Genomic DNA, 13,172 nt, shown 5'->3' with positions numbered 1-13,172 from the left:
CGTTTTTTGTTTTTAGGAAGATGAAGCTCTCTCTGTCTCTCGTTGGGAGTAGGAAGAAGTGAAAGTGAGAAGGAAGGGCAAAACAGTAATCACATAAAGCTTTTCAATTTTTTGATTTTTCAATTTTCAGGTGGGCCCACGGTAAAACAGTGAAAAAGTGGGGGTGTATTTAGGGGTGCACCCTAAAAGTGTCCATAATAGATGCTGCCTTAATCTATATCTATATATAAAAAAATATAAATTTTTTTGGCATGAACTTTTCATAATACCAACAATACACTTAATTTTTTTAGTAACAAAAAATCTTTTATTACCACCACACCATCCTCATCCTAAATTTTTGTAAATTAATACTCCTCTCCACTCCAAAATAGGTTTGGTTTAAGAAAATTCTAACTTGGATTATCCAAAAAGTCAATAATTGTATATGTACTGAACACATAGAGATTATTTCCAACTTTATAAAAACAAAACACGTATTATTGGACACAAGGTATAGTAAGAAAATACCTGTGGCCGTTGGAATGTGCTTAAGTCTAATGAGTCTCTGCAAGTTTTGAAAAGGCAAAAGTAAAAGAGAACGGAACACAGAAGCTTGATGAAGATCGCAGTTGCTCCGCTTCATTTCAATTTGGCAACAACAGTACAAGAGACTTGGGTGTAGGCCCCAACACCACACCACAAGGAACGAACCTTCTCCACATGTCAGCTTTTATCATGGTTAAGAACTTTGTTGGTGAAGACTTCACGTGAATTTTAAGCATTTGGTTAATACTTAATAGTATAGTACTAGTGCTACTAACATAACATGAATTAAAAAATTGAAATTCACTGGCCACCGTGACAACATTTATTGTCATACATGTAGTATACCATGTAAATGGATTTTGATTAGACCAACACAGTTTTTTTAATTTCAATACTTCATACTTCAATCTGAAGTCAATAGTAAAAGTAATTTAATGATAATTGAGGTAAAAATCCTTGTTGTTCCTTTACCTAGTATGTATGAGTGAGTGGTGAAATCTGTTTTGTGTTGGTGCTCACCATGAAATCTGTTTCGGCGTGTTTTATTGGTCAATTTAGTTGTTGTTCTCCGTTGCTTTTTCAATAGGCTTACATTTGTTTTTTTTCCTCATGTTCGGGTCGCTAGGTTATTTGGTCTACTCGATGGTGGTTTTCTTGCCACCTTTTTTATTCTTTTTTTGTCGCTCTTATTTAATATCAATAGATCAATCTCAAATTGATGATCAATGACTAGTGTGTCGCAATGTGTTTCTTTGGATCCAAAACCATAAAAAACATACACATAGCAGTGAAGAAATATATATACTACTACGTTTAATTTGTTTAAACAAGATAAATATATAGAATTTTCTACAAATAGCTGCAATGCATCAAAAGCTTGAGTTTGCGTGTTCATTGCTAAATCCAGAGAAATTTTACAGTGCATCCTAGTAGCTTTCATCTGTATCCCCTCAAAATTGAGTGCTTAGGCCATTTACTGCAGAAGACTAAACCAGAAATCCAAAAAATTGAATCTATATAATGAAGCACAGGTCATTAAACTGCACAGCCTGTAGTAACAATATTTTGGTGCCTTAATCAACTTCACACTTTCAAAAGCTATCCTACAACTTGACTAAACCTAAAAGCAGCCTCAGGATCAAGCGGGAAAGTAAATCGAGAAGTTTCTGGAACATGGTGCGGGACATGTCTTGCAGTGTCTTCCCACCAATTAATTGTTATCTCCTTCTCATTGAGCTTTTGTGTGGCATATTCTAAAGCGGACTCCAGCTCTATTATCCGTTCTTCGAGTCTTGCTTCAAGTAGTTCATGCAATCTTCTCTCCAGTTCAACTGGAGAGACCCCAGATGACATATCATAACTTGGTTCTTGAGGTTCCATTATTATTTCACCAAAACTTAAACTTTCGCTTTTCACATTAGAGTCGTTAGCAGCAACCTGTCAATTCGCATTTTCAGTCATTCTAGAATGTAATAATAGCCAATAACAAAGTAAACAGAAAAATATAATCAGCTAAGTTCCTAACAAGTCACAAATGAGCAGCTAAAGTCAAAGGAAGGAAAAGCAGCATATAACCCCTAATTAAGAATATAATTTTCATAACCTGCGTCGGTCAAAATTCAAGAGTGGCCTCTTTTCTAGAAGTAGCCTCCTCTTGATACCAAAAGGACATTACAGTGAAATTCCATCTGGATATTGCCTTTCAACTGCTTGAAGAGACTATTTCTGAATCAATATTTGAAAGGTTTATGTAACTGATGGATGGTATTTGTACAAAATTATATAAAAAAAAGAAGTAGCAACTCATAAACAAATTGTACTAAGCACATAACAGCTCCCTGATTTTATATTGGTTGATTATACATATATCCCTAAAAGATCAAACAAATCAATAAAAAGAGTAGACTAAACAAATAACAGAAGAAACTAATTAAGGTCTAACTGGTGCAAAATCATCACTTTCTTGGTTTACTCATCAATTCAGGAAATGAATGTAATTTTGAGAAATCAAACCCAAAACAATTTACCTCAACTCTTTCTTGTTGTGCATCTTCAAATGCATCTTCTCCATCCAAATAAACCTGCAACCGTTGTAACTCATACTCAAATTCCGCCTGAAGCTCATTTATTTCTGCACATTCACCTTGTTCACTTATGTTATAATCTACATAACGATTACTAATCACCACGTTACTTTTCAACTCCGGCTGAACATATGGTTTTAGTGAATGAACTGAAGGGTGACTATTAGAACAGGAAACTTCTCGAATATCAGTAACGGAACAGGCAAGAACATCATCACATTGTTTCAATGACTTAACAACTACATCTTTAATTTCAAGTTCCCCTTTCATGTTTCGAAGAATTGCTTCCATTTCTTTTCGCAACCCAACCATCTTGCTAAGCTCATTTTTAGTCGCCGCTACCACATATAACAAACCACAACCAACTCCTAGCTTAAAAGATGTATCATTCCAATCTAACTGTCCTGTAGAACACCAACACCATTATAAAGTTAACAACAAAAACACACATATAATGATATATAAAAAAAAATCCGAAATAATTTCGCTTGAAACAAGTATATATATTTTTATTCAATTCATAATCAGATTCAATAATCAGATAATTACATTGTCATAATCATAATCAGATTCAATAGTTCAGATAATTACACAGATTTAAGTTTAGCTTAATCAGAGAAATTATCACGAAAGAAACTAGCAAAACATCATCAGTAATCATAATCACAAATGAATCATGCATAAGCAGTAGCAATTAGGTATCAATTGAATTTGAAATTCTCAAATTAATTAATCATCAGCAGTAAAACCAATCACAGAATAATCAAGCATAAACAGTAGCAATAAGGTATCAAATTGAAGTTGAAATTTTCAAATTAATTAATCAAATTACAAATAGATATAGATTAGATTCTCACTCGACTCTTCCTCGCCGCCTTTCGATTCACTGACGATCGGCGTCGACGGTATCTTCTCCCGGCGTTTAAGAATTCGTCGCTTCTTATTCGGCTTGAGCGCTGCAAACAATCTAGCAAGAAGCCAGCCAGGCGAATAGCATTTAGTCGGACGATGAGAATCGTCCGATGGTGTTTGATGAACGTCATCCATGAAGTCAACGGCGTCGTTATCTTCGTCGGCGAGAAGAATATCGGCAACACGTAAGTGACGACGGTTATGGGAAGAGTGAGGAAAGAGAGTGGCGGGATTGGTGGATTTAAAGAAGAAGCGCTTCATATTTGATGGCACTGTGAAAGAGCAATAAATTCGATGATGATAGTGATCGGTTCAACTTCAAAAGGTGGTGTTTTAGGAGAGAGAGGCAGGTTTGGATTTTGGAGGGAACTTTTTGGTTCTTTGTTCCCTAACTACTATATTCCCTACCCTACTTAAGGGATAAAATCTTCTTTTGTGATCACAAATCACAATAATTTCTCACATTATTTAGGGGCTTATACACAAATTAGGATAAAATAGTACTATATGAAGAAATAATGAATTTTTATTTTTATATAAATACGTGTTATGGACTGGGCCTAGACCCCAATAACTGAGGAAATCTTCCTCTGGACCGTCAAGCAAGGTTCAAATATATAGCGGCACACGAAGACCTTCTACGAGTCAACAATCACAATATTTATGCATATTGTAACGGTCGACCACCGGAATGATGAATATTTATTGCTCATCATGGCTCTTCATCCGTTTTTTGGCAGTCAATTGAAGACCTTAATGGCTATCAAGGACATTTTTTTTTGTTTACAATGTTGGCAATGAGGATCGAAACCTAGTCAATTGACTACCCAAATCACTCACAACTAGACCAAACCTAGTGGCTTGGCCATCAAGGACCTTGAGCCAACGATAGGGGCTAAATATACTCCACTCCTGTTGTTGAGTCAGGTACGCATTCTAACACACATAAAACATTTGTTTCACCCAAATAACTGACTTGAGCGTCATAGCACATGTAGGTACACACCCCCTCCACTTCATCGGGGTCGGAACGGAGCAATGCCGGACACGGTCATTCTTCTAATCGAACAAGATCAACATGTATATAAAATTTAATTATGCGTATTTTGTTGCGAGTTAAAAAATCGTTTATTCACAATTGTGGCTGGCTAAGTATTTTCTATACCAAGAGATATGCCAACAATAAAGAGATTAAAAGTGTAAATATATAAAAAAATTGTTTCAAGTGATAAAGTTTTTAATTCCTTTAAGCATTTCAAATGAGTATATAGGACACAACCACAAATTCTTGTCAAATAAAGGACACACCAAAAATGACAAATAATCATGATTTAACATTTGTGTTTGGATGTTCAAAGAAATATGAAAAAGAGAAATAGTGAAGAGAGAAATAAAAGAGAAGTTGAGTCAAAATTCTATATTGTTTGGATGAATAGAAATAGAGAAGAGGATGAGTACAAAAATGGGTAGAGAGAAATTAATAAAAATGATGAAAGACAAATTTGTCTTTCATATTTAAAATTTAAATATAAATTAAAGGGCATTGTGGGAAAATTACAACTCTCAACAGTCAACTCCTTCAACTCACAAATCCCATCTATTGGAGATAGATTTCTCTTGACATGAGACCCACCTAAATTATTTTTTTCTTTCTTATTTCTCTCTTCATCCAAACTGAAAAATGCATTATTTATTTGCTATTTCTCTCTTCTTTATTTCTCTCTCATAAATTTCTCTTCTTTTATCAAAAGGATATTTTATTATATTATCTTCTTGTATGATTATATGTTATAAGTCCTTTTTTTTTCTTCAAAAATTACATAACTCCTTTAATCAATACTTAAGTCCTACAAACAGGCTTAAAACAACTAGAATCGGAACGGATATACTATTGTCAAGTCTCTAGTAAATACGATAATTAATAATAATTGTATACAAATATACCGTTTTATCAATACTTTTATTTATTTATTTTTATATAGATGAAATGAAAAACATTACAAAAAGTTATATACACAACTACGAAATCTCGTCTCCGAATTCAGGTAAAAGCGTCTATCCATATTGGGGTGACGTACAGACAACTATAAACTCACCCAACGTGAGTCTTGGAATCAATTCCATATTGCAATCCTTTACTTCACTCTCAATCATGTTACCTGAATGAAATATTCTTTCGTGGTCACATGACCAAAACATTACATTCGGTCTCAACCAATCAAAACTTGAGATCACATAAAAAAACAAATAAGAAATATAATAAAAAAATAATTTTGAGGTCCACCTTAATTAAATGGGTGTGAGACCAAATGCAAATTTTGGTCTATGGACCATACAAGAATAATTCTAAATGAATTTAAATTTTATCTAGAAAACGAAAAATACTTTCTTAGACACAACCACAAAGTATAGGTGTTGGACACACACATATGTAAAATTAATTTAAAGAAAAAATGATTAAAATTATATTAATTGATATGACTATTTTATTTTTCTTTTAATTTTTTTGATTAATGTGTGTGCCTAAATGTTGTGCTTATATTCTTGTGCTAGGCAAGAATGTCTCCTAGAAAACTATCTCAAACTATTGAGTGTGCTACATTTACACGTGTGTGGATTCAAACAAAGTTCAAAGTTCAAACATCTTCGAAATAAATAACATATGCTATTCTGCTGAAATTAATTGATGAGTAGTCCTAAGTTCGTTTCATGATCACTTATCTCTCAAACATTTGATTCTACCAATTTACACGAGTTGATAAACCAAATTAAAGTCAGTTGATGTATCCATTATTATTCTCAAATTCAATTAGCAAAGATAGAATTCCCGTGACTTTCATTTATTATTTACATGGAAAGAAATCATTTATTTGTTCACGGAGATCATACATGTAGTTGTATTCGTATAGAATATAGCATTAATCAGTCAAAAAAACAAAATACTAAAATGTCGTAGACTTGTAGAAGCGCAATATACTTGTATTATAAGGGTCCGTTTGATGCACATGATAAGAGATATGATAGGATATCTGTATCATATCATGTCTCAATTCAGTGTTTGGTGACACGACATATATGATAAGTTAATCCCGAAGTTTATCTTATCCTGTCTCTCTAGTTCAATTTTTATTTTTTGTTAACCAGTGATTCAGTGACCTGGCCGGATCAAATTATTAATTTAATTTTTAAAATAATGATTTATAGTGACTATAAAAGCACCATGTTTAATTATTTAAACGTGGGGCTAAACTAAAAAAAATAGAAACATAATACTGAGCATTTTTTATAAACAAAACTAATATATTTATTATATTGGATATTGCCATCATGCCATGCCTAGATATAAAAAAAGATACCCACTCATTTTATGTTATTAATACTAAATAATATATAACATGGTTAACCAATCAATAACAAAAAACAATGTCCAGTGCAATACATGTGTGAATATATTCATCGTTTTTCAAAATCCAAAATTCTTCCGGAAATGGCAGTGGCAAGTGCTGTGGCAAAATTAGGATCTCTTGTCAAAGAAGTAGCCATTTGTTGAACTAATAGTTGCTGGAGAGAAGACTTTTGAGCATCTTCAATTGCTATCAATTTTCTTTGTGTGACCAAGTCAAGAGTTGAAGATGGATTCTTAGGAGAGGGTGAAGATATTGGAACCAAATATGTAGAGCTGGTTGTTTCACTTTGGTTTGAACAACTACTACTCATTTGTATTTGTGCTTGGTGATTTGGATGGTTGTGTTCTCCTTCGTATGTTGTCACTAATATGGAAGGGTCTTCTACACTTCTTTGCACCTGAGTAATTAACATAAAAGAAAGGGGTTCATAAATTGGTCTTATGACTTCTTGATGTGTGTATATATATAAAACTCAATATAGTATATTCCAAATTTCCAATATTGGTCTCAATTTAATTACTTTCATTTTGTTTTATTTAAAATATTTTTTTCTATGTACTATTCTATTTTTTGGATGGAGAAAGTTTAAGTGAAGGTAGATCTCAAGATTCATAAGTTTAGGTAAATTAGGTCACAAAGATTTAACAAGTCATCGTAGATTTCAAGACTCATAAAACACATTTACAAAGGTACTTACAAGTTATCCATCAACGAGGTTCTATACAGACAAGTAAAAATTGAACTTACGTCTTTGCGGAGTATGAGTCAACTTCTTATTAACTGGATCAACCTCTGTTGACTTCTACTATTTTTTATTTATTTCTACGAGTAAGTTTCATGATTGAAACTTTAGAAAATATAATCAGTTTCTTATTATTTGAAATAAATTATTTGCTATTAATTAAAAAAATTCTTATATAATAAGTGGTAAATTTTCGTTAGAGACAATGATCTCACTTAATAAAACTTCAAAATCACCATTAACTTGAAAATCATCAATCATAGATCCATTGTTCATTTTCTTAGATTAAAGTTCATTATATGAATAAGAAATGACACTACTACTAATTAATTAATTAATTAAGTACCTTCTTCTTGACTGGGCAGCCAGGTGCAAAGGAGCACTTGAAGTAAGCCCTAGGAGAGGGGTTATCTCTAGTAACTTTCTGACCATATTTTCTCCACTGATATCCATCTCTCACATACTGATCAATACCCAAAAACAAATTAAACATCCTCAGTTAGTACTAATTATTGGGAAGAACCTAAAAAATTAATCTTTATTATATAATCCCAAAATTTAAGTAATTAAACTAATTTTTTTGGCTATTCTTCCTTGTTGTATTTTCCTAGTTTTTTCTGTTTCTTTTTTCACATTGACGTAGAATCTCGACTACTCCTTATACTCTTTGTACGCTTCTAATTTTAATATTCTATTATAGTTTCGAAATAAAAATAAAAATTCGAAATTGTAGAACTTACTAAGCTGGTATTGGATGCATCTGTTGGTACAAGAACCTTGGAGATTTTTGGTGAGTTAATGTTGTTGTGTTTGAATGTTGTCTCCTCATGATGATCAGTAGTAACTGTGCTGCTCTCAGCAATAGCATAGCCAAACTTATTCATACAATTTTCAATGCTTTCGGCTTTTCTCTTCCGCGATTGTGTCACCAATTCATTTTCAAAATTTGTGTGACTAAATTGACTCAAATGCTTTTGCAAAGCAACATAATTTTCACACATGTGGTTCAGCTTCTCATTTAATCTCTTATTCTCATGACTTAGACGCTCCAACTCTTCAACCAAAACTTGATCAGCAACCTGAATTATCATCATAAGTTAATTTAATTTAATTTCAACATTTTATGTTATTATTATTTGGATCGATAAGCATGTTATGTGATAATCATCAATTTACGGAAAAAAGAAGAGAAAAAAAGGTCATGCTAACAGGTGTCTTGAGTGTATAGTACTGACCACAGCATCAACGACTGTATCGTTTCTAGAAGGGGCAATGTTAAGGTTGAGAGAAGTATCCACACACGTTGGTTCCATATATGTAGAGGAATTTAACACAAAGATAAAAATGATTGAGGCAAATTAAATTTATGATGATTTTCAATGCTTTATTGAAATATATATTACTTGTGATATAGAATTATCCTATAGAGCATGGAAGTATATATAGTATTTACAAAGTGAGATGTATAATTTAAGAGAGAAATGAGAAAAGGGGTTGAGAGTTGTTTGGGAGGAAAGGAGGAGGAAATGATGAAAGGTGAGGAGGAAGAAGTCTCATGCAATTTCGTCCTTTTCTAGTTTGTCTATAGTTTATTTTCTTATGCAATTTATTAAAGCGGAATAGACACGCTTTCAACACAAACAAAAACGTACTCGTACTCATATTAAAAAAATATTAAAAAAAAAAGAAAGAGAAAGACAAAAACAAAATATGAATTTAATGTTTTTTTTTCTTAAATTAAATTAAAAACAATATTTTATTTAATGTGATCTTAAATATCCGTCAATTTCTGAACCAAAAAAAAAATCCGTCAATTTAGTCTATTTAAGTATATGAAATTCTTGTACCAAAAAAAAAAAAAAGTATATGAAATTCTAACAATTTTTTTTTACGCTAAAAAAATAAAAAAATTGTTAGAATTGTTAAAAAAAAACAATTTAGTCTCTAAAATATATGAAAATTTGTCAATTTAAAGTGTAAAGTATATGAGAATTTGTAAATTTAATCTGTATGTTTAGTGTATATGTCGATATTAGACGTTGTTCTGGACTAACCTAAAATTTATGTTCGCTATATTATTATTGAGCTAGTCACATAAGCATAATTGTCCAACAAGAGGAAGCTTCAATTGATCTGATCCAATGGATTATCTCCTTTCAAGAGATAACTTTTACCCTCGAATTCTCTTGAATAACGTAACGGTCACCATCAATGCTCTAACGACGCTATCAGCCTCCTAAAAAATGTGACATTGTGCAACATCGCAAGATGTGCAATTATAATCCTAAAAATCTCTCATTTCACGTTTTCATGTTAACTCGAGCATCCATGAATATTTGCATATAGATCCTCTATAACCAACTTTAACTTGACGGTTCATTACTTGACGTGAGCACCTTTTTCTGATCACTTCAAATAAGACGCCACTTTCATTCTTTCCTCAACTCTCATTAAAAAGTCTTTTGATCAATAAGTATCACAAGTAAATCAAATGAGATATAATATAAAATATTAATCCAATTGTAAAAAAATAATTATGTATAGTAAAAGACTTGTCTCACTCATATACTATTAAGCCTAAAATTATTCATAGATATTGCACTAAATTTTTTATTCATTATAATTAACTAATAAAAAAACAGTTCCCATGAAAAAAGAATATCTAGTTGTCAATGTCATCCACCTTAGCAAGGAAGAAAAAGGCAAGTTGATCAATGTTTATTTGTTTCCCATTGACTGACCTCAACATTATCTCATTGACTCACTTGGATGGTATTAATGAGTGTAGTTGTGTGTATTTCTTCCCAAAGAGGATGTTTCCATAATCATATCTTGGTCTTCTTCATTATTGACTTGACTCGTCTCTTAACTAAACCAATTTTTTCCTTGTGAAAACTCACAAAGTCTATGGCTTATCTTGGACTTTTTGGTTATTTCGTCTTGTCGATAGGTTACTCAATCCCCACGATTCTCAAATTATACTAATCATATTCTTAAAGCTCCATAACGTGACCGGTTGATTCAGTTAGAAAATTAGCAAAATTGTTAGTTTGGATAGAGTGGATTTGGATCCTCTCCACTACTTTCTTTCATGTTTCTTATGCTCATTTGTCTAGTACAATTTCATATAATTTTCATCTTAACTATTTATTTTTAATCGGACAGTCGATACTCGATAGCAATTATTGCATTAATACAGTAAGCACGTATAATATGTTCTCTTGGTACACTTTTAAAGGACAACTTTAAGAATGTTAAAAGTATTTTTAAATATGCATTCAATTAAAAAAGTAAATTCAATTGTATGCACGTGTAAAAAAGTTTTACATTGTCATTATATAAAAAAATTTAAGTAAATTTACTTGTCTCAAGTTTTTAGTTTTTACAAAAGAAAATTCAACGAGATTCAATAATTTTTATTTATTTATTGTCGAAATAGTTAAGCTTATAGAAATAAATAATCACAAAGTTCAAACTCTCACTCCTGTTAAAGAAATCTCACATCGGATATGAGTTGGTTTGGATAAAGGTTTATAGGTAAAAGACAATTTTCACCTTATAAGCTGAATTTGTAAGGTTGAGTTAGACCTAATATAAAAATCTAAATATGGTATCAGAGCTTCTCATAGATCTGTTAGACCACATGTTATCAGGTTGTTGGGCGCGAGGGAGTGCGTTATATCTGAAGTTACACATTAAATATGAGTTTATAAAATAGAGGCAATTCTCACTTTACAAATCGGTTTTGTAAGATTGAGTTAAACCCAATACCCAATTTTAAGATGATATCATAGCCTCTCAAAGATTCGTTTGGTCATCCGCTATCGGCTCACCTACCATTTATATCCACGCACCAAGCCCAACAGTACTAAGACGTGAGGGGGATGTTAAGAAGTCTCATATCAAATGTGAGTTGGCTTAACAATGATTTATAAGTAAAAGACAATTATCATCTTACAAGCCAATTTTGTAAGATTGAGTTACACAAAATACTCAAATTTTAAAATTCCAACAAATCAAATGTATTTGCGCAACTATCAATTGAGCTAAACTTACCTGACAACATAATAATTCATCTTGGATAAAAATCTTCTCAATTTCTTAAAATTGGTTTCTTTAAAAAAATAAATAAGAGGATCCAAACTCTTTCATTTTATAGTACAATTTTCAATTTTTTAGATCAATTACAAGAAAAAGTTCAATTCATAATTTTAATTTAAATCGGCTTGATTAATATGAAACATCATCCCCTTTATTGTCAAAAAAATAAAAATAAAAATGAAACATCATCCCCTAAATAACTACCCTCAACTCACGAAAAAAAAAAAAAACAGAGAGAAAATTAGTTGGGACGCAGACACGCATTGTGAAAATGTTTATCCACCAAACAGTGTGAAATTCAATTGATTCCGATCCAAGTTAAAATTGACAGCTACAAATCACATGTACAACACTCACGATAAAATTGAAGTCTGTAATCAATTTCCACAATGCTGGGACAGAAATTTCAAAAGGATGACCTTAATTATAATTAGCAATGCTGGTAGGGACATCAACATTTTATATGCAGTAGTCGGGGTTCGAACCCCGAACACTTTACTTATTCATCTTAAAAGGTGAAATTTCTAATTACCAGACAACCTGATAAAATAAATAAATAAATTGATCGTGTCGGATCAGAAGATGCGACCGCGCCGACGTTGATGTTGGAAAAGCCCATGTTGAAGCGGAGGGGGGTTGTGTACCTGCAGGTGCTCCGACGCTCAAGTCAGTGAGAGTGAAACAAAGGTTTTCTGTGCTAAAATAATGCGTACCTTCAAATGACAAGGAGTTGCGTTTATATAGCCTCCAGTGTTGGACCAAGACCCTTGATGGCATTAATGACCATCAAGTAGCTGCCGGAAAACGGCTTGGAGGCCTTGACGTGCAGTAAATGCTCATCATTCCGGTTTACGGCTGTTACGATACGTGAGAGTATCAGACCGTTGGTGAGTCGAGCAAGGCTCGCGGGCTCTTCATGGAAGGCTAGCTCGGGGGATTATTGTTCGACATCCTCTTCTGCTCGAGCATCGGTGCTCGGCCCATAACATAAATAAATAAATAATATTGATGACCCTCAAGATAATATCACTGATTAAATTTTATATAAGTATAAAAATATTTTACTAATTATTCATTCTATATTTTTACCTGTGTTTTTTGTTTATACTCATATAAAGCAACCGATTTTATTTTTAATTATTTTAGAAACAAAGAGGCCTAAATAATGATTCAATCACAACCAATGTGACCACCATCTATATAAGATGCAGATGTACTTAATCTCACCTTGCAGGAGGCTTCCAACTTACTAACACTACCCGTTGTCGAGATTCTACCTCAGGTGTTATTGTTCTTGCAATTAGGATTGACAATGAACCAAACCAGCTCGAACAAAGTTCAAAGCTCGATTCAACAATTGATTCGTTGAACTTGATTTATGAACCAAATGAACCGAAA

The 13,172-nt window shown here is 32.4% G+C and overlaps 3 protein-coding genes across 3 annotated transcripts in view; all 3 read right to left on the bottom strand.

The window, feature by feature from the left end:
- The window catches only part of LOC123900140 (chorismate mutase 2-like), a 34,503-nt gene extending 33,821 nt beyond the window's left edge, over nucleotides 1–682 (bottom strand). The window contains exon 1 of the mRNA XM_045951470.1: nucleotides 511–682. The gene's annotated coding sequence lies outside the window, so the exon portion shown is untranslated. The remainder of the gene's footprint in view (nucleotides 1–510) is intronic.
- A 628-nt stretch (nucleotides 683–1,310) lies between these two features.
- On the bottom strand, nucleotides 1,311–3,930 carry LOC123899745 (protein POLAR LOCALIZATION DURING ASYMMETRIC DIVISION AND REDISTRIBUTION-like). The gene is made up of 3 exons (XM_045950956.1): nucleotides 3,470–3,930; nucleotides 2,556–3,016; nucleotides 1,311–1,965 (listed from the first exon to the last, which is right to left on the bottom strand). Exons 1-3 carry the CDS (start codon nucleotides 3,783–3,785, stop codon nucleotides 1,627–1,629), a joined length of 1,116 nt encoding a protein of 371 aa, XP_045806912.1. The 5' UTR covers nucleotides 3,786–3,930; the 3' UTR covers nucleotides 1,311–1,626.
- A 2,873-nt stretch (nucleotides 3,931–6,803) lies between these two features.
- Nucleotides 6,804–9,242, bottom strand: LOC123898999 (probable WRKY transcription factor 40). The gene is made up of 4 exons (XM_045950055.1): nucleotides 8,909–9,242; nucleotides 8,414–8,752; nucleotides 8,020–8,136; nucleotides 6,804–7,328 (listed from the first exon to the last, which is right to left on the bottom strand). The coding sequence occupies exons 1-4, from the start codon at nucleotides 8,984–8,986 to the stop codon at nucleotides 6,978–6,980; spliced, it is 885 nt and encodes a 294-aa protein (XP_045806011.1). The 5' UTR covers nucleotides 8,987–9,242; the 3' UTR covers nucleotides 6,804–6,977.
- Between the last annotated feature and the right edge of the window lie 3,930 nt (nucleotides 9,243–13,172).

The sequence above is a fragment of the Trifolium pratense genome, linkage group LG7 (assembly GCF_020283565.1).
Source record: "Trifolium pratense cultivar HEN17-A07 linkage group LG7, ARS_RC_1.1, whole genome shotgun sequence".
In the NCBI taxonomy this organism is placed as follows: domain Eukaryota; kingdom Viridiplantae; phylum Streptophyta; class Magnoliopsida; order Fabales; family Fabaceae; genus Trifolium; species Trifolium pratense.
Note: the sequence above shows the minus strand (reverse complement) of the source record. Positions and strands in the feature narration are given on the sequence as shown.

Coding starts and splice junctions, on each gene's coding strand:
- LOC123898999 (XM_045950055.1), bottom strand. CDS start 8,986: ATGGAACCAACGTGTGTGGATACTTCTCTCAACCTTAACATTGCCCCT. Junction 8,137..8,413: donor ATGCATCCAATACCAGCTTA/GTAAGTTCTACA, acceptor GGTATTGATCAG/TATGTGAGAGATGGATATCA. Junction 7,329..8,019: donor GCTGCCCAGTCAAGAAGAAG/GTACTTAATTAA, acceptor TTAATTACTCAG/GTGCAAAGAAGTGTAGAAGA.
- LOC123899745 (XM_045950956.1), bottom strand. CDS start 3,785: ATGAAGCGCTTCTTCTTTAAATCCACCAATCCCGCCACTCTCTTTCCT. Junction 3,017..3,469: donor AGGCGGCGAGGAAGAGTCGA/GTGAGAATCTAA, acceptor GGTGTTCTACAG/GACAGTTAGATTGGAATGAT. Junction 1,966..2,555: donor CACAACAAGAAAGAGTTGAG/GTAAATTGTTTT, acceptor GCGAATTGACAG/GTTGCTGCTAACGACTCTAA.